General features: G+C 37.8%; 1 protein-coding gene across 5 annotated transcripts in view; it reads left to right on the top strand.

The window, feature by feature from the left end:
• The window catches only part of APP (amyloid beta precursor protein), a 185,666-nt gene that overhangs the window by 105,524 nt on the left and 59,786 nt on the right, over positions 1 to 20,356 (top strand). For all 5 annotated transcript variants that reach the window (XM_060770471.2, XM_060770473.2, XM_060770470.2 and 2 more), the window contains exons 4-6: positions 7,230 to 7,342; positions 12,699 to 12,892; positions 17,039 to 17,241. In XM_060770471.2, coding sequence (XP_060626454.2) covers positions 7,230 to 7,342; positions 12,699 to 12,892; positions 17,039 to 17,241 — 510 coding nt within the window. The remainder of the gene's footprint in view (positions 1 to 7,229; positions 7,343 to 12,698; positions 12,893 to 17,038; positions 17,242 to 20,356) is intronic.

The following is a 20,356-nucleotide window of genomic DNA, read 5'->3' as shown; positions in this document are numbered from 1 at the left end:
ACTAAAAAAAAAAAAGCTCACCAAGTTAAATGAGAATTACACTAAGGAAATGATTATTCGTTGGCATTTTCAAATATAGTCAGAGCTTGTATTAAAAGAAGGGAATTGTATTATTCAAGGTTTATAAATCAGATCATAGAAATACAGAGTTGGTGAAGGTGACACGTAGAAGCCGTAGTAGCAATTTATATACTATCAAAAGGAAGTGCCTTGGTTTCTCAAGCATAAAATATATCCTTTGAGTGCTTAGACTGCTGGAAAATAGGTTTTCCTATGCCTTCTCTACTTTTGTGATGAGAATTGGAGTTCATATTCAGAACCAATTTCTAACTCAAAAGGAGAGCTGTGATCCTGTTGATACCTGTCAAAAGTATTATAAAGGCACTTCTGATTGACTTGTATATTGACTTAATGTCCTCTGTTGAAAAATAAAAATAAATGGGGATGGTAACACATTTCTCTGGTGCATAGTAATTTCTCAGTGACTTAGATGACAGGATGAAGGTTTGCAGGTGACACAAAACTAGTGGGTGGCTAACACATTGGAATATAGGAACACAATTCAAAAGGGTTTAGATTAACCTGAAAATTATCGAGCATAAATTAATAAAATGAACTTGAATAAAGACAAATGCAAAATGTGTGTTGAGACCACAAAAAGCAAATGCACATGGATAGAATGGGAGATATGTGGCTCACCAGTGTTATATGTGAAAAGGACCTTGGGGTTATTATGGGTTATAAGTTGAATATGAACCTGTATTGTGATACTGCAGCATCAAAGGTAAATGCTATTTTAGCCTGCAGTAATAGAAACAGTCAAGGAAAGTAATAGTTCCAATATATTGTGCTCTGGATATCCTCATCTAGAGTTCTGGGCGCCTTGTTTTGAGAAGGAGATAGATAAGTAGGAGTAAGTTCAGATAATGGCAACAAAGACGATAAGAGGTATGGAGAGCAAAATACGTGAGGAAATCTGGAAGGAGCTTGGAAATCAAGTTCAGTGAAGAGTGAGGGGTAATATGATGGCAGTAAATAAAAGACTGTTAGAGAGCATGTTCTCTTGTCCCATGTATGGTAGTACCAGATTAAATGGCTTGGAGTTACAAGATAGTAGATTACAGTTGAACATTAGATGGGACTTTTTGATAGAGAAGTTTAGCAATAAAATCGTCTTCTTCTCTGGGCATTGTTGCATACCAAGGCTGGAAGCACACCTTTGAACCCACGAACACTCCAAAGTTCTTTAGCAAATAAACAGTTTATTGAATAAATGCAAGCAATATAAAAAAGGGTGAAAAGGGCAAGTGAAGGCTTAAGTAAGAAAGTCTAAAACACAATCCAAACCGGCAGGTAGGCAAATATTGTCCATAAATGGAAAGAGAGACAATTCTTAAACCCACAATAAAATCCACGAATGCATAGTCCTTAAAACCCACAGAGGAAAATGTCCAAAGTCTCTTGAAAGCCAAGGAACAAGATTGCACAGATCCAAAATCCACAGAAGAATTACACAGGGAAAATTTCACCAACAGCAACTTGTACATGAGTCTTGAGCAGAGATTTCTATGAATCTTGACATGACATGCATTCAAGACTTGACCAGTAACCGACGTTGCGCTCACTGAAAGCAATGCTGTAAAGGCCCTATCTTTATTCAAAAAGATTCACACAGAATGCATTCCTATTCCCTTGAGAACTCTCCTGCAAATTCCTCTTTTCCCTTATCCTGACAGACCTTTGGACTCCCCCTTGCAGGTGGCGATCTTGACAGATTTGACCCCTTCTGTCAAAGGTTGATTCCTCCCGGTTGCTTGTTAACACATTCCTTTCGCTTTCCTTATCTAGCAACCCAAGTTGGTTCCCATCAGACTGTCTGGAAATCATTCTTTCTTGAGAACTAACAATCCCAGAGTCTTCCAGCTCCCTTTGTTCTGCAGTTTGTTCTGTGCCCTCATTCACAATCCCCTGAGAATCTACATTAAAATTCAACATGGAAATCTCTGAAGGGTCCTGCTCTGAAGGAAATTGAACATAACCATAATCCTCGTCTTGGGGCACTGCAGCAACCCGTCGGCTGAGCTCTTACAGGCATGGTAAAAAAAATTGGCTAGACAACTACATGTTAGTGATGCTTTTGCTCAGTGGTTCTCAACCTGTGAGTCCCCAGGTATTTTGGCCTACAACTCCAAGAAATCCCAGCCTGTTTACCAGCTTTTGGGATTTCTAGGAGTTGAAGGCCAAAACATCTGGGCACCAGGTTGAGAATCATTGCTTTAGCTGGAGACTCTGCACTGATGAGAAGGTTGGGCTCCCCCCAACTATAAAGATTATGTGACTCCGTGGTAGGACATCCTATAAAATATATTCTTTTCAACATAGAGCTATAAGTAAATTCTTTCCCTTTACATATAAGGTTGTCTATTTTGAAGAAAAATAATATGCCATTACTATAGGGAAAGTAAATTGTGCTGATTTGGAAGTTTCCCAACTAAGGAAACCATTTCATTTCCCTGTTCCATATATTCTTTCCTTTTTCAGCATAAATAATAGTTTATCAGTATTTGTTCTGGTTTTTAGTTGCCAGAGCTTGTCAAGATAAACTATAAGATAAAAGTCCTTTGTCTCACCCTGGTCATTCCACAGATATATAAACCTAGTTTTTCCTAGTTCCAGCAGACCTCATTACCTCTGAGGATGCTTGCCATAGATGCAGGCAAAACGTCAGGAGAAAAATTGCCTCCAGAACATGGCCATATAGCCCGGAAAAACCTACAACAACCCAAGATAAACTATCATTGATTGTAACTATCATTGATTTTAACTGTAGTTGAAAAAAAGCCACTCTGATAAACTATGCTTTGAAGTTGTTTTGTTTTCACTGAACATAAGTTTTGAATCTTTGTAACAAGTGGGGGATGTTTCATCTCAGGCTAGATGACGATGGGAAAGCAGTTAGGCATATTATTGTAGGGTCAATAATAGTTTAGCATTATATCAGTACCATTTCATTGGCTGGATTTAGAAATAATAGTGATAGGGGTTGGATTTGTGTTATATTTTTAGCCCCGATTAGCTGTACTGTCTGCCCTCCTAGTGACTTCTTTTAAAGTAGGTCTGATGTTCATAGAATCAGAGTTGGAAGAGACCACCAGCTCTATGCAGTCTATCCCACTGCAGTAAAGGAAAAGTCAATTGAAACCGTCTTGGCAGTTGGCCATCCAGCCTCTGTTTAAAAACTTCCAGAGAAGGAGATTGCACTGCTCTCCAAGGTAACATATTCCACAGTCGAACAGTTCATACTATGAGGAAGTTCTTCCTAATGTTTAGATGGAATCTCTTTTCCTATCATTCAAATCTTTTCCGCTGTATTCAAGTAAACAAGCTTGCTTCCTCCTTAGTCTGACATCATTTCAAGATCTGTTTTAAGTTATGGCAAGTTGCTGGTACTTGATCTTTGTATTTCACCCTTGGCTTTTAATGTAGCTTCGGCTTTACTGTGGTACCTAATGGCCTGTCATCTTTTTGTGTTTTGTCTTGCCTTGTACATGGTTTATAACACATACTTTTCCATTCTGCCTGAGTAAAAGATTTTGTAACTTTACCCGCACAGAGTGAAATCAGCTGTGTTGTTTTGTATTATCACTACCAGTGGGCTTCTGTATATTCTACATTGCATCTGGCTTTGTGCTCAGGTTGTATGAGTTCAAGTTTCCATTTGTTTCAAGGTGTTGACCCGTAATGATAGTGAAGTACTTCAGGAAAAAAATGTATTGATTCAGGCACAAAATAAATGGTCTTACTGAACCATTAATAAAAAGGGTTGTCATCATAAGAGGTGCTCAGGTTGCAATGCAGTACAGTAAGCTAAATGAAGAGTGAACTGTTTTCCCCGATGTATAGTGGTATAATTGCTAGTGACTCATGCTTTGGATATATCAGCAATTGCTATAAATGACCTCGTTTAAATATCACACTAAACTGCAGTTTAGTGTTACACAGACTTCTTTGTATGTTCAACCTTAATTCTGTTCCTGCACCACTAAGAAGGGGAGATTGAAATGTATTGCTTTTGTTTTTTCAGATATCTGCAGTTGAGCTTTATGTATAAAACTTAAACTGCAGTCAATCACCCCTTGAAACAGGTCAATTTCATAAGCAACCATTTGAGAGTCACTTGTTTTTAAGACCAACCTCAGTTTGAACAGACTGAGAAGCAATGTTAAATGAACTTAAAATTGTTGGAATTGAGAAAAAAAGCTTTGGATCTTCCAGACACACCGAAGTCAGAGTTGGGGAGAGGAGCCTAAACCATTGCGAGTGTATGTGTCTTCACCTCACTTGTTGACTTAGAAATGTGTGAATTTTTTGAAAGTGTTTTCTTTGGCAAGGAGTACTCAGAAGTGGCTTTGCCTTTCCTCCCTCTGAAATACAGCCTACAATACCTGGTAATCATTGGTGGGCTCCCACCCAAGTACTAACCAGGGCTGGCCCTGCTTAACTTCCAAGATCAGGTTGGATCTTGATGCCTTTAGGGATACGTCTGGATGAAGCTAACACAAGTAATTAGAAGAGCTATAATTGGGGAAGGGGGGGTCTCACTGCTACCACTTCCATTGTCTGAACAACTCTTGTTCACACAGCTTTAGGAAGTTTGAATTGTAGCTACATCTTGTTCTTTTGTTCAGCTGCAAACACCCATAGATACAGTTTTCTCCCATAGATACAGGCATAGCCTTTTCATAGCCTGCTTCTTAACTATTCATCACTTTTGTAATTAAGATGGATTGTGAGTGCCAAACCTGCCAAAGAATGGCAGCAGTTGCAGCATAATAAATCATGCTGCTTGTTGATGAGTAATCACTACAACCACAGAAAGGCAAATATTTATTCCCAGGGGATTTGTGAGTACAGTATTTCTGCATTGTCATACAAGTTGAGCCTCCCTTATCCAACATGCTTGGGACTAGAAGTGTTTTTTTTATTTCAGATTTTTTAAATTTGTTTTGATTTGCATATACATAAGATATCTTGATATCTTGGAGATGTTATCCCAGTACATTTATATTCATATATATCTTCTACACATAGCCTAAAAACAATTGTATTCCTGATATTTTTTAATAAATTTGTACTTGAAACAAAGTCCGTGTGCATTGAAGCATCAGAAAGCAAAAGTGTAACAATATTGAATTTTGGAGTTTTTCAGATTTCCTTAGAGAAATGTCATTTCCAGATAAAGGATTTCAGCCTGTAATTAAGAGTGTGGACCTCTTCTGGTTATTTAACATTGTAGTGTTCCAAAGAAGAACAATATTATGATCGAACTGCAAAGCCGGGAGGGATATGCTTTGCTTTTGTGATGAATTGGCTAATGTTGAAATGTAGACATGAAGTGCTTCACCCAGAATTAAAATGACAGTTGCTAAAATGTCGGAGCCCCCGGTGGTGCAGTGGGTTAAAGTGCTGAGCTTGTTGACTGAAAGGTTGCAGGTTCGATTATGGGGAGAGGCGTGAGCTTCCGCTGTCAGCCCCAGCTTCTGCCAACCTAGCAGTTCGAAAACATGCAAATAGGAATAGATCAATAGCGGGATGGTAACAGCGTTCCATGCAGTCATGCCGGCCACATGACCTTGGAGATGTCTACGGACAACGCTGGTTCTTTGGCATAGAAATTGAGATGAGCACCACACCCCAGGGTCGGACACAACTGGACTTAATGTCAGGGGAAAACCTTTACCTTACCTTTAAAATGTTGTCAAGTTTCCTGTTGGTCCACTTCCAATGTTCTAGTGATAGTTTCCATGAATGGGCGGGAAATTGTGTTCTTTTCAGTAATAAGCATAGACATTACTCTCTTCAGTCCCTACATATAGAAAAAGTTTCAAAAATTTCTTTGACAACATTGCATTTGTAAATTCTAGTGGAAGTTCTTCTGGCTCTAATGGTATCTTAATTTTTAACATATTCTCAATGTTCTTGTGTATTGTAATCCAGAATTTTCTGACTTTAGGCATGTCCTAAAGATTCCTATGGTAAAAGGTTCCTTCTTTTTGCTGACATTTCCAGCAAACATTTTTTTTTTTTTAAATGGATCCATCTTTGCTAGCCTTTCTGGTGTCATGTACCATCTACACATTATCTTATAGAAATTTCTCTTATTCCTAACATCTTGTGAATTCAGTGTTTGTTTTCCACATCTGTTCCCACTTGTCTAGATGAATATTATGGTCCACATTCTTTGACCATTGAATCATGCAATCTTTAACCAGATGTTGTTCTGTATCTAATTTTGATAGTGTTTTTTATATGTTTGCAATTTGTTCTTAGATTGAATAAAAATATTGCCCATTTTGGGCTCTTTAATTTTTACCCAATTTAGGTCCTCAGATATTATTGAACATCAACTCCCATCCCTTTGGGTTATCTTCCATATGGATTGGGGATAATGGGAATTGCCCAACAGTTCTTGTGGCTCTGAGATTGGGGAAAGTTTAAAGGATATTTTAACATCAGACACCGTATCCACAAGCCTTGTATCTAAATTCAACCCCACTCACCTGACTAAACAAAAAATATCTGAAGCCTTCCAGATATTGCTGAACCACAATTCCCATCGGCTCTAGTCATGATGTGTAATGATAAGAAATATAGGAGTTGTAATCAAGCATCTGGAGGGCCACATAAAATGACATGTCGGGCTGGATTCAATTATTATAGAGCAGGGCTTCTTAAACCTTTCCACTCGGGACCCCTTTTGGCCTGAGAAATGGTTATATGACCCCAGATATTTAGATATATAAAACAGGTATAAAAAACAAGCATTTACTGATAATAAATCAATATTTGCAAGGCTTGCTAAATAAGCTAAACTGTGGATTTTACTTTTATGAAGTACAGCTGAAGCATCTTCTGCAGAGTCTACTGTAAACACTGCACAATTGATTCATGTAAATGTCTAAAAGAGCCACTAGGTGACATTCACAAAGTTTTTTTGAGACCTCAGCATTGAGGTTTCAATCCCATTTGGGGTTGAAACCCACAGTATAGGAAGCAGTGCTCTAGAGGGCCTAGATAATGTGTAGAAGGGATGTATTTTGCAAGATCCAGGTAGGTGAAACTGTGGGTACCAGTCCTGCAGGTACAGGGATTGCACTGCACTGTACTGAACTGAAAAACGTGTTTTGTAGTATCATAAAATAAAATGTTGTGTCATTTTCCCCTTCCAGTTGGAGAATTTGTGAGTGATGCTCTTCTAGTGCCAGATAAATGCAAGTTCCTTCACCAGGAAAGAATGGATGTATGTGAAACCCACCTGCATTGGCACACAGCTGCTAAGGAGGTATAGTAACACTATTTTCTTTAAGTATCTTACTTTGAAATTGCACTGTTTCCATTATGATGAATAACAAGTGGTATAATGTCATATGAAAGAAATAGGGACCATGTGGTTACTTTTATAAAGGTTTTTGTATGTCTTCAGGCACAGCTATAGTATTTCAAATTTTATTGTTAGGTGCCTTGTTATGTTTATGTGTATGAATAATTAGACAACAACAGTAATGTTGATTACTATTTCTCAGGCTTATTTCTTAAGTTCCTGATACAAATTTTCATTGGGATGTACAACCTCAAATACAACAGACAATTTTATTTTACAGAAATTGAATTAATTTAGATCTGGTAACCAAATCCATTCACTTTTAAAATATATGTCTTCTGAGATCCTATTGCCTAGCACCCTTGAGCCTCAGCTATCAAACTAAATCAACTATCAAACAATGAGAAGTGGCCAGAATCATCATGGCTTGAATATCTTCAAGGACATCAAAGCCCAGTAGAAGTTCATATGTTGAATACAGATGTATTGCAATTAAAGTGGAATATCATAAACAATGCCATAGACGACATCCTTCATACTGATGACACTCTGCGTGAAAGCAATATTTGAAAGATCTATGAGAGGTCCAACAGAGTCACACAACTTTAAATGATTGCATACTGCTAACAAATTAAGGCAAGGAGTCCTCAATAAATCAAAATGTCCCCTGATTAACATTGCAGCATCTTTCCAACAGTGTAATTTATTATAATATTCAAAATTTCCAGATTGTAACAACAGTGGCCAGCTACAGTCTCCATAAGCCATTCCAGTCTTACTGCACTTGGTGTAGGTTCTTCAAATACAAAACTGAATAATTAAAAAATGATCATAAAAATTAGGAATACAGCCAGCCTGAGAAGGATTTCTTTTAACCTGTGTCACACCTCAAACTGGCATTCTTGAAACAGATTAATTCAGAGAGACAGTAGAACAAGAAGGATTAGTGATTCAGTTTGGTGTATGCTTTGAGGGAGTGAATAGATTGTTTCAATTCGAATGGAATCAGTGCCGCGGTGACACAGTGGCTGAACTGCTGATCTGAAAGACAGTGGTTCAAATCTGCAAGACAGGGTGAGCTCCCATCTTTCAGCTTTAGCTTCCCATGCAGGGACATGAGTTAAGCCTCCCACAGACGTCCCCTGGGTAATGTCCTTGCAGACAGCCAATTCTCTCACCCCAGAGGTGACTTGCAGTTTCTCAAGTCACTTCTGACACAATAAAAAGCAAGAATGGAATAAATAAAGGTGCATTGCTTTTAGATGATGATTCTAGTAAGTAAACTCTTGTAAAAATGACTATTCTCACAAACAAGCTGCTATTCATTACTTCAACATTTGAGAAAAGGGCCTAGAATCTATTCAAAATAAATGTCCATTATAAAGACAAAACATTTGAAATTATCATGTGAGTCTTGAGAAGATGGCTCCAGCTTTGTATGTATTTCTCATTCCTTTTATTTCGTGCTATTTGCTGTTTGTCAAGCAGGAAGACATAGGCTGCAAGCCTACACACTTATCGAAAAGCAAGCCCCAGTGAACACAATGCGGCTTAATTATGCATAAATGTGCATAGAATTGCACTGATAGTGGATGATGTTAGTCTCATTGTGTCTGTTGAAAATACTGCAAAGAAAATCATGTAGAAACTAACTTAAATGTCTAGACCATCCTTTTATTCATTCCTTTCACATGTATCTATTTTCTTTTTCAGTGAATACTAAAGGCATATTTGTATATTTTAGAGGGTGCTCTGTCAAGTTGATTTCCAAGTGCTCTTGACTTATAGTGCAAGATTATATCTGTAACACTGCATCTACATGCCTAGAAAACATTATTTTCAAAGAACATCATTTTCCATGAAGTCACTATTTCTTTTGCACTGGAGCTTTTCCTTATGCGCATACACATATACAGGTGTGTACATAAAGATACACACACACACACTTGTGTGTGAATTCATTCTGTGTAGTTTTCCAAGTTTTTGCTCATAAATCTATGATAATGTTTGGAAACATTTACTGTAATTAATAAAACAGCAATTTCTAGTTCAGAATAGCAAGCTATAATACTAAAAATTTGGTTTTCAGACGTTTCTGATCTGATGCCACAAAAAGGTTCACAAGGCAGTCAGGAAGTATGGGAGCTAGTAGAGAAACCAGTTTCCTTTTAATTTCTCATGATTTGTTAGCCAGAAATATAATATTAATTAACAGGTTGCCCTTTCTGTTGTTCCGTAGGCTAGTGCATTTTGGCTGATCCTCAATCCGTTTCTGCTAGCCAGATTCCAGTAGATCCCCGAATCCGCTTTTGCGTGCCTCCCAAAAATGGAGGCACGTGATAGCCTTTTTTGGTCCTTACCTGAAAAATATGGCTAGATCCAGCCCATTGGCGGCAATTGGGAATTTATGAGGTTCCCCTTTCTGTTCCTTGGACCCTTTCCTTTCTTCCCTTCAAGGGAGCTAGGGTTTCAGCAACAAGGTTAAGAAAGCAAGCATTCTGGGACTCTTTCCTTTCCTCCCTTCAAGGGAGCCTGCGTTTCAGCAACAGGGCTAAGAAAGCACCCTATCCAGCCCATTTGGGGGGGGGGGATCTGATGCCCCTCCTCATCATTTTAGGCATTGTTTGTCTTAATATCCTTAAATTAATACCTGGATCAAAAGCATCAGAGTTAAGATGCCACTCTTTCTGTGGTCCTTTCCCTTCCGCCTGTAGAGGAGACTGGGTTTAATCTTTCGTTAAAGCTGTTTCTTTTTACTCTAGAGGAGACAGGCACTATAGGTGCTGCAGGCACATACATTCTCTCCCTGCACACAGCTTTCCAGGGCATTTTAAGGAGGCTTCCCACTTCCCAGGGAAGAAAGCAATCTACCTGGAGCTATCCTACCCTGGGATTCCTTTTAAAACCCCTCTCTTTTCTTTTGATTTACACTGCAGGCTCTGCCTGGACTGGTGCCATTTCCCCCCTTGCACCTTTCTGCTTTGGGTTTAATGCTTCCTTAAAGCTATTTCTACTTTCTACTCTAGAGGAGAGGTATCTAGGTAGTAAAGGCTAAAATGGTGACTCTTCAAGCCCCCAAATGTGGGGGCACCCCACCCACCCATGCCGCATGTTTCCAACTCCCAGTCAGTCCCACTAATAAAAAGAATCAGACAGTACAGGAGAGTAAAAAAGTTAAAGAGAGAGGCCAAGCCAGAAGCCAAGCCAAAAAATACACTGAAGCCAGGATACAACTGTGATGCTGAATAGGGGAGGAGCCATCATCGGCTGCCACGTGGTCCCATTATGGATGGAAAAACATGACGCCCGGGCCCTTGCCATTACAGTCATTAGGCCAAGCCAAACAAGCCAGATTGGCCAAGGGGAATCGACCACTCCAAATTTGTGCACAAACCTCATGCGTAGCTATCCCTATTATTCTGCTCAGACTTGGAGTCATCATAACAATCAGTTGAAATTATATAATAAACACACTCAAAAAAGTTGATAATTATATAATAAGCACACTCCCACACACTTCCTTTTGTTTCAACTTTTGTGTGATTTACAATGAATGTGTGTAGTGTATCATTTATTTGTTTTACTAGTTCTGTCCATAGCATCTGGACGTGTGTCCTTGCCTCTTTTTGACATCTTTTTAAAAGAAAAACTTTAGTCCCTTTGTAATATTCTTTTCATCTTTGTCTCTGTGTTGCTTAGGCCTTTTAATTGGCTGTTGGTCTAAGAACTTTCTGGTGCGATCTGCCCTGCATTTGTTCATGATAGGTTTCAGACAATTAAAAATATATCAATAAATTTGCTAGAAACACCTTTGCTTTCCATTATCTGAATTAATGTTTCACTAATGAACAGGCTTTTTATCTGCTTTCTTGTTGTCATCTATTCTGTTGATAAGCTGGAATTAATTTTCTCTGAGGCAGCTTTAGATGTACTGTCTTGTTTTTAATTTTTTTACCAGAATGTATGGGCCCTGACTCTCCTCTGATTTTGATAGACATTAAAAAAAATATGGAGGGTGAAGTCTTGTGGGAAGTATTTTTTTATCTTGCCTGAGAAAATTGATCATTTGTTGACACTACATAAAGCAGATCCTTGATTATAATATGAGTTGTGCACCATGAGGCACAGAAGTTTTACTGCTATTTGCTCTGTCCAGACTCTCTAAGGAAACATATTTAAACACTGCCTCACAAATCGTACACTTAAGTGGTAAAACTAGATGTGTTAAAAGTGTGGTTGAAATTCTGTTGATTAAATGTACTTGTTAGCAAGTAAGGTTTAGTGATTTGACTGTTGGACTACAGCTTGAAAGACCAAGGATCAAATCACTATTCAGGCAAGGAAACCTACTGGGTGATTTTGGGCAAGTCATGCACTCTTGGCCTCAGAAAGACTATACAATGGCAAACTATTTCTGCCACAAAAAAAAAAAACAACTAATGTTAGGATTGCTTTTGGTTTCCATTAATCGGCGAAAATATGAAGGCACACAATATAAAAAAAATCCAGCTGTTAGTTCCTACTGGAGTCCACTCATGGAAGGAATGGGACTTGTTATTCAATCACTATGGAAGTTCCATTTGATATGCTGTAACTTTCAATTGACCTTAACAACATATATTTAATTTAAGAACAAATAGTAATCTTCAGTATTAATATACTGTGGTGACATTTCCATAATGTAAATTCCGTCCTCTCTCCTGACAAACTGTTATTGAACATAGAAGAAAAATATAGTCCAGGTAGGGGATTTTATTAGACAAAAGGCTGTGGGTTCAAAAGTTTAATGTCCTTTTTTCCATATACATTCTTGTTGAGGACAAGATTTTTTTTTAAAAAAATTATATCATCTAAGTTTTAGCTCAGCAACCAATACACATTAACTTATGCTGCATGGCCTGTGGTCATACTGGCTGGAAAATCTAGGAACCAGTACAAAAAAAACTTTCCTCAGCTCTGGTTAAAATTAAACAGTGTTTAGGACTTGAGTTACATGTTGAACTGTTCTATATTCTATGTTAAACTCTGCAAAACAGGGTAGTGGATGAAGCTAAGGAAAAGATGTTCTTATACTTTTAGCAATATACAATTTTTAGTGTTGCATATAAATGTTGTGCTACTTGCGGACATTAGTCATGTGACCATGTTATATGTATTTCTCAGATGACACCACCACATGTAGTTACCACATTATACAAATCCTTCCAGGGCTTTTACATCAATTTTCTATGGTTTAGAACTGCAGTCTATTCAGTTAGAAATCCTTTCAGATATTGTACAGCCATTTTATTCATTCTTTTTCTCTATTTTTTTTTAGTCCTGTAGTGAAAAAGGCATGAATCTACATGACTATGGGATGCTTCTACCCTGTGGAATTGACAAATTTCGTGGTGTGGAGTTTGTTTGCTGCCCCGTAGCAGATGAGAGCGACAATGTTGATTCTGCTGAAGCCGAAGAAGATGACTCTGATGTTTGGTGGGGCGGTGCAGATGCAGACTATGCAGATGGCAGGTAAGACTGCTGCTCCACCCATCATCATACAGTTCCCTGGATATCTGTAATTTTAATTTTCAGATCTCCCATTTGTTAGAAGGTACAATAGATAAAAGGAAATATTTTCCCTGGTGCCCCCACAAATGTTTTAACATATCTGTAATTCTATGTGTTAAAACACATTGTGATTTTTGCAGCAATTGTTGTGTGCACTGTTTTCTTTATTTTATCACCATGGATGGGTTACACACCTCGCATTCATGATGAAACAAACCAGCCCTCTCTCTGGACAAATTCTGCAAAGAAAACCCTTTGAGGTCTCCAAAAGTACAAAATGACTTGAAGGCAACAAAAACAAAACAGGAAATTGTCTGAACAAGCCAAGTTGAAACTTGTTTTTATCCTGACATGTCTGAATAATGTTAGTACAAAACAGAAGCTTCATATTTGCAACCATGCAGAAGGAGAGGATGCCTGTGGTTGAGCATGGCATTTGAACCAAGTCTTTGTGTCTGCCTTCTCTGTCTAGAGAGGGATCAATCATCAAGCTAACCAGCCCTATAGTATTTCTTCAGTCAGGTCAGTGTTAGTTAAGTTAGCTACTGCTTTTCTCATTCTATCTGTCTTGTTTGATAAAATGTGAGTACAGTAGCATGAACAGCTGCTTTTGCACATGCCACAGTCTTCTTCATTGTATATACATTCATTCTGATAAGACAAGAAAGGGATGAGTAATTGTATGTCCACATTTATTTCTTGTAGCAATGCCCACAAACGTGCTTGCCTGTCAGGTTTCATTGTCACTTCTCAAAACTTAAATTCTTGGAGGGAAGAAGGGAGAAGAAATCTTGCCTGTTTGTATGTTGTTAGTGGAAGCTGCCTCTCATGCCTCCATTGTTTTAGAAATTTGCAGAGCACACAGGGAGTAGAAGGTGAAATATAAAAGGTTTGAAGCTTTGACAAGTTGAGTGAGCCAAATGACATACCACCATCTGAATATTCTGGAGACTGCTCTAATCCATTTATAAACCACTCCTTGTAATTTCATAGGCTTCAAAATTAATTACACATTTTACTGTTGCTATATTTATCCCTTTTTTGCTTTCCGAGTTCATGCCAGGAAAACTGAGAAATGCAACTTAATTTCCAAAGCTCTTGTCTCTTGTTATTGTATATCTGCATGTTATCATAATCCATGTTTGAAAGTGGCCATGCTGGTTGAGGGTTCCTGGGAGCTATAGGCAAAAGAATAACTTGATCAATTTACAATAGTTTGTTTTATAAGTGTAATTTGATATTATGATGTTAAATTGTCGATTTAATATGATATTGTGATGCTAAATTAGTGGTGTCTCCCAGCAGAATGGGAAAACAGATTTGAATCATATTGTCCTATATGCCTATTTTTATTTGACAAAACAAAATGAAGCAGACACAAAGTATAAGATTTATCAAGTTTGCCCATGCTGCTAGGAAACATCATGGATCTGGCATCAAAATATCACATTACATTTATAAATAAAAAAAAACAGAATAGTTTTCAATTTGAGGGGACTAAATTTGAAGAAAGCCTTGAGGTTGTCACAACTTAGAAATGACTTGAAAACATACTACAGGATAAGATTCTGGACCCTGTGCTTGAATGCTTACGGTTGTGGCTTCTATGGTCCTTGCAGTGTTATAACTGTACAACTCTGCTCATGAAAACAAAATCCAGGGAGCTGGGTTGATGGTACATTAAGTAATAATTAGAAATCTAAGTTTATTCAGAATAATTTAATGTGCTTTCTCAGAACTTAAGGAACTGTCTTTACTTTATGCTAGTCTTCCTTTATGGTTCCACTTCGTCCATTCAGTTGACATCTAGTTTGTCCAGTTATTGATTGGTTTCTTTCCAACTTGAGGATAAGTTTTTTTTCCCTTTTGTATACTTTGCTGAATAAAAAGATTGTCTTAAGTAATGATTCACCTTTGGAAAGCAAACTAGTATAAAAGCAGTGAATATGTTTAGGATGACCTTGGATTCTAGTTGTGTTTGATGAGGAGCAATAAAAAAGGACTTGTTAGTTCATTTGTGTGGGGGAGGAAAGGTGAAGGGGCAACTCCATACATTTCAATTAAAGATTGGTAGCTATTTCCTTATGCCCATTATTATTCCTGTGGGTATAGTACAGTTTATAAAGTGTTTAATTTATTCTTTTTTATGTCATTCCATAATGAATCTGAAATCAAGAACACATTCACAAAGTATTCACATCTACACTTTTGACATCTAAACCACTATTTAAATACCCCAAACTAAATTTCAGATTGATTGGTTAAATCTGGAAACATAGTTTCAGGGGTGAAGTGTGCATGCGTGCATGCAAAGATGTATGCATTCATTTATCTAATAGAATAACTTGCCCTAAGGAAATAAAATTGCATTGTGGGATATGGCAATAGCAGTGCCCAAGATACAGAGCATTTCAAGATGATCTGTGACTTCATTTTTCTCTAAATAAATTATACTTTTTGTAACATTTAAGGGCCAGTAGATTTGCCTCTAATGGACCATCTCCTGGTCTATTGTGCATTAGCAAGACTTTCTCGATAAGCATTTTTTTCAAAAGATGTGTAGAATGATACTATATTTGGAGTACCCTTTTCTGTTTTTCTAAAAACATAAATGTTAGATGGAATAAAGAAGATGATGATGCATTGCTATTTGAAATAAACACAAGCTGGCACCTAGAAGTATCAGTAGTCTCATAAATGCACTTAGTAGATTGTATAATCTAATTGTTTGAATTATTCTTATCTGAAGTCTTGAGAATGATTGGCAGTAATTGGGATCCTTCCACTATGTTAACTTATTTATCTATACTCATCTTGCCCCACCTGCTTTTTTTTTTTTTTTTTTTGAAGGTCAAATTGTTTTATAGTCATCCCTCCACTTGCATAGAGTTAGAGTGGTAACTTTCCCGGAAAGTGGGAAAACAGGAGTGGAATGGGGTGTCACTGCTTTTTTTTTTTCTTCCATGTCAGGAGCAGCTTGAGAAATTGCAAGTTGCTTCTGGTCTGAGAAAATTGGCCATCTGCAAGGACGTTGCCCAGGGTACTCCCAGATGTGCTTTTTAAATGTTTTACCATCCTTATGGGAGGTTTCTCTCATGTCCCCGCATGGGGAGCTGGAGCTGATAGGGGGAGCTCATCCATGCTCTCCCCAGATTCGAACCTCCAACCTGTCTGTCTTCAGTTCTGCCAGCATAGGGGTCTAACCCATTGCACCACCTATGCTATCACTTCTTTGGCAGATCCAGTTGCTTCTCCCCTTCCTGTGTGCCACAAGTTCCTGTTCCCTTTGTTACTCCTTTTCATATTTCTAGGTGAAAAAGGGATTTGTGGAAGACAGGAAGGGAGAAAGAAGCTGCAGAGTGAGCATGAGTCTCTCATTCCACGGGCAAAGGAAGAAAGGTATCAGGCGGAACAAAGACTTGAGGCACTCATGCTTCCAGAACAGATTCTTGGTTCACCTCCTAAATGTTCACATTGCAGTCCAAACTTTGTGAGGCAGTGACATTTTAAACTAGCCAATAATAAAAATTGTGAGTGTGAAATCTGTGAAAGTGGAGAGATGCCTATACTTTTAAGTCTATAATATATTTCAGTATGAATTGCACTGGTAGTCAATGTAAAAATATACCTGTACCTGAAGGGGGTTCAGAGTGGACCAGTATTCTAATATGTACCTCATACAAACAACAGCAGATTGCAGCATATCGTAAATATTCTTTTCTTGATCTAATTGGCCCAAGAGCTTCCATTTTCATCCTTCTGAGTGAATATTTGTTCCTGAATCAATTATGCAATTAATATTATACATAACCTTGTTGCATGGATCACAAAAAACTTTCTGATCTGGCCAGATGTGTGACAAATATTCAGGTTCTGAAAACACAAAGCATTAATTCTGGACCATTTAAGGGTTTTGGAGACAAACACTCTATATAGCATTTCATTCAAACCTACCTAATAGTCATTTTCCTTTTTCCTTTCAAAAATCCATTTAGTCTCCAGTCTTTCCACCAGTGCTCAGTTGAAGTGCTTACATAACACTGTAAATAAAGTGTGTTTAATGACTCTGCTGAGAAGGCTTTAACTGAGTCTTGTTGCTGCTTACAGTTATGACAAAGTTGCAGAAGAACAATTGACAGAAGAAGAGGACATCGCAGATGTGGACGATGAAAATACTGATGACGACGATGATGATGGGGATGAGGCCGATGACGAAACAGAAGATCAATTCCAGGAAGCCACTGAAAGAACAACCAGTATTGCTACTACCACCACTACCACTACAGAGTCTGTAGAGGAGGTTGTTCGAGGTGAGATGTTATTTACAGAGCATGAGGTGTAGGGAACTGATCTCCATGGTGCATGTTTGCCCTTTGCTACTAAAAATGTTCCAAACAGCAAAATATTCTAAGTTGCTACACCTGTCGCTTTTCACTATGATTTGCAAAGTTTGTTGGTTGCTTTCCCCCCCTCTATTCATGCCATTTCCGACCTCTGGTAACAAATACCTTTGACTCATATTTTCTAAAGTTTCAGCTCTGTGTGCCTAGATGGCGATTCAAAATAGATGTGAACTTTTAATTTAAAATAGTAGCAAGCATGTGATGAACAGTTTTAGCAAGGTATGTGATGGTCAAGGATGCGTGTCAGTGAGAAGACTTGCAACACAGCTCATCAGTTTAAATTAAGAATAAAAAAAACCCTGACAGATTAGATTAAAGTGGATTACATCATTTTCCCCCATTGGCTGTAAATTACATTTATAGTATCATCCCTCATCATTTGGAAACAAGAAAAGTCTACAATTTTCTTTTAAACATCAAGTGCAATAGGAACATTTTAGACAGGTCTATTAGACACCTACTAAAGCAGTAGTGAGCAACATGAAATGATTTCATTTGCAAGTTGAGATTTGTGAGAACTGGTGGGCCACAGTTATTCAGCTAACTTTATGTCTGAATTCTCATTCTACTCTGAGTTAAGCACTCTTAAATACTATTCTGACTGTATAGTATTTTGCTTCTGGCCTGTAATTCCATCTCCTGCTCACATTATTCCTCTTGTTTTCCTTCTTCAACTCTGATGCTTTAACATATGCAGGTGGACCTCCTTTCCTCAAACTTGTCCATATCACAAAGGAATGTGCCTTGGTGGTGTGCTTTCCATCTGTACATCCCCTTAATCCTGTCAATAGCATGTAGAAATTAGCAAGCTCTACATTCTCTCTGGGTCTCCATAGTCAAGATTGTAATTTTAGGCACATCCACACACTCCTTATGGGTTTTTATTAGTGTGATTGGGCTCTTTTTTATTACAAAAAATGGAGAAGAACAGATGCAATCTATATTAAAATCATATTGGGTTTATACAAGTCACATAAACTGCCTGCTCTTAAAATATTTTGATGGTTTCTTTGCTAATTTTCTTAAATTGCTAAAACTCTACATTACCAAAAAAAAAAAAACCCTCAATATTCGGGCAATTCATAGCATCTTTATATTGTTTAATATAATAAGAAAACCATGCTGAAATAGTTAGTATTGCATTACCAAGCTGTAACTCTTGTTCTCAAGGATTTCAGTACAAAAACCATCCGAAGTATTGCTGCAAAACATTTAAAGATTTGGATCATTTGGAGTTTTTTTTTCATACCTTGTTGCTGATAACTTGCAATTTTTATTACTTTCATTATTATCCTGTAGTAACTTGCTAATGTTACTCATTACTGAATAAAATGTGTTAATGGTTACTACCATTTTATTTTTAATTACTTATAAGTAATTAAAAGAAATAATAGACTTAAAATAAAAATAGCCCCAAATCCATCCAAAGATTCCCCCAGTGGTTTAGAGCAAAACAATAACCATTGCTTGTGAATTTTTTAAATATATATATATCCATGGCTACATTATTTTTAAAAAGATGTATACCACCATTGGGCGCAGCTGGTTAAACCACTGAGCAGCTAAATTTGCTGACCGACCAGTTGGCGATTCGAATACTGGTTGTGGGGTGAGCTTCCACTCTTAGGCCCAGCTTCTGCCAACCTAGCAGTTCGAAAACACGTAAATATGAGTCAATCAATAGGTATCACTTCTGCATGAAGGTAATAGTGCTCTGTGCTCCTCGGCTTTTTGGCTAAGATCAAGTGTGTAGTAACCATGCAATCATGCTGGCCACATAACCTTGTAGGTATCTGCGGACAATGCTGGCTCTTCAGCTTAGAAGTGGAGACGAGGACTACCCCCAGAGTCAGACACAACTAGACTTAATGTCAGGGGAAACATTTATCTTTACTTATACCACCATTCCTATGGAGCCCCCGGTGGTGCAGTGGGTTAAACCCCTGTGCCGGCAGGACTGAAGGTCGCAGGTTCGAATCTGGGGAGAGGCGGATGAGCTCCCTCTATCAACTCCAGCTCTTCATGCGGGGACATGAGAGAAGCCTCCCACAAGGATGATAAAAACATCAAATCATCCCAGGTGTCCCCTGGGCAACGTCCTTGCAACGTCCTTCTCTCACACCAGAAGCAACTTGCAGTTTCTCAAGTCACTCCTGACACGACAAAAAAAGCCCCACCATTCCTTTGTCGCCATCAAATATAACATTTTACAAATAAAATTATTCATAATGTGTTACTTACATTCTCTGAACAGTGTAGCACAGTGAACCAATATAAATATAATGTTGGCTGTCACTTAAAGACAGCCGCAGGTTCATAGGTTCCCCCTTTACTTGCTTGGGTTTAATCATAGTTTATCATCTCATCTAAGTCAACCGTAATCATGGTAAGTGCTAACATGCTTGATACATTTTGAAATTTGTCTTACTATATTGTCCATTGTTGTTTTCTGCTTGCTTTTAAAAATTTCTGACTGCTCTAGATGCATAATTTAATTAACCAACCAACCAATCAGGCACTAACTGAAGTTAGTATTTATGTAGATATAATCATAAATCCTTGGTAATGCTGACAAGGAAGAAAGAGAGGCTAATTTTGCACTAGAGAAAAGAAGGAATGTGAAAACATACAGTGTGAGCGATGTTTAGTGTCTTGACTGTGTTTTTCATCTTAATTGTGCCAAACTTGATTAAGGAGAGCAAGTGCTAGAAAAAGTGATTGACAACATACACTTTGAATTTTCTTCCTTCCCCTTTTGTAGACACATGGAAGTAAGCTCATAGTTATTATTAGAGTGGAACTATGGAATTCTTAGTTGAAAGACCAAATTAAGCAAAATAAATATAACCTAATTGGACTATTTGTTATTTTCACGCAGGCAGTCCCCAAGTTACAAATAAGATAGGCTCTATTGATCTGTTCTTAAGTTGAATTTGTTTATAAGTTGGAAAAGGTGCATTTAGTGTAACTCCATCTGTATGTGTATATATATATTAGCTTTGGATAGCATAAGGAAGGATTA

Source organism: Anolis sagrei, chromosome 3, assembly GCF_037176765.1.
Source record: "Anolis sagrei isolate rAnoSag1 chromosome 3, rAnoSag1.mat, whole genome shotgun sequence".
Lineage (NCBI taxonomy): Eukaryota > Metazoa > Chordata > Lepidosauria > Squamata > Dactyloidae > Anolis > Anolis sagrei.
This window is presented reverse-complemented; position numbering and strand designations above follow the sequence as displayed.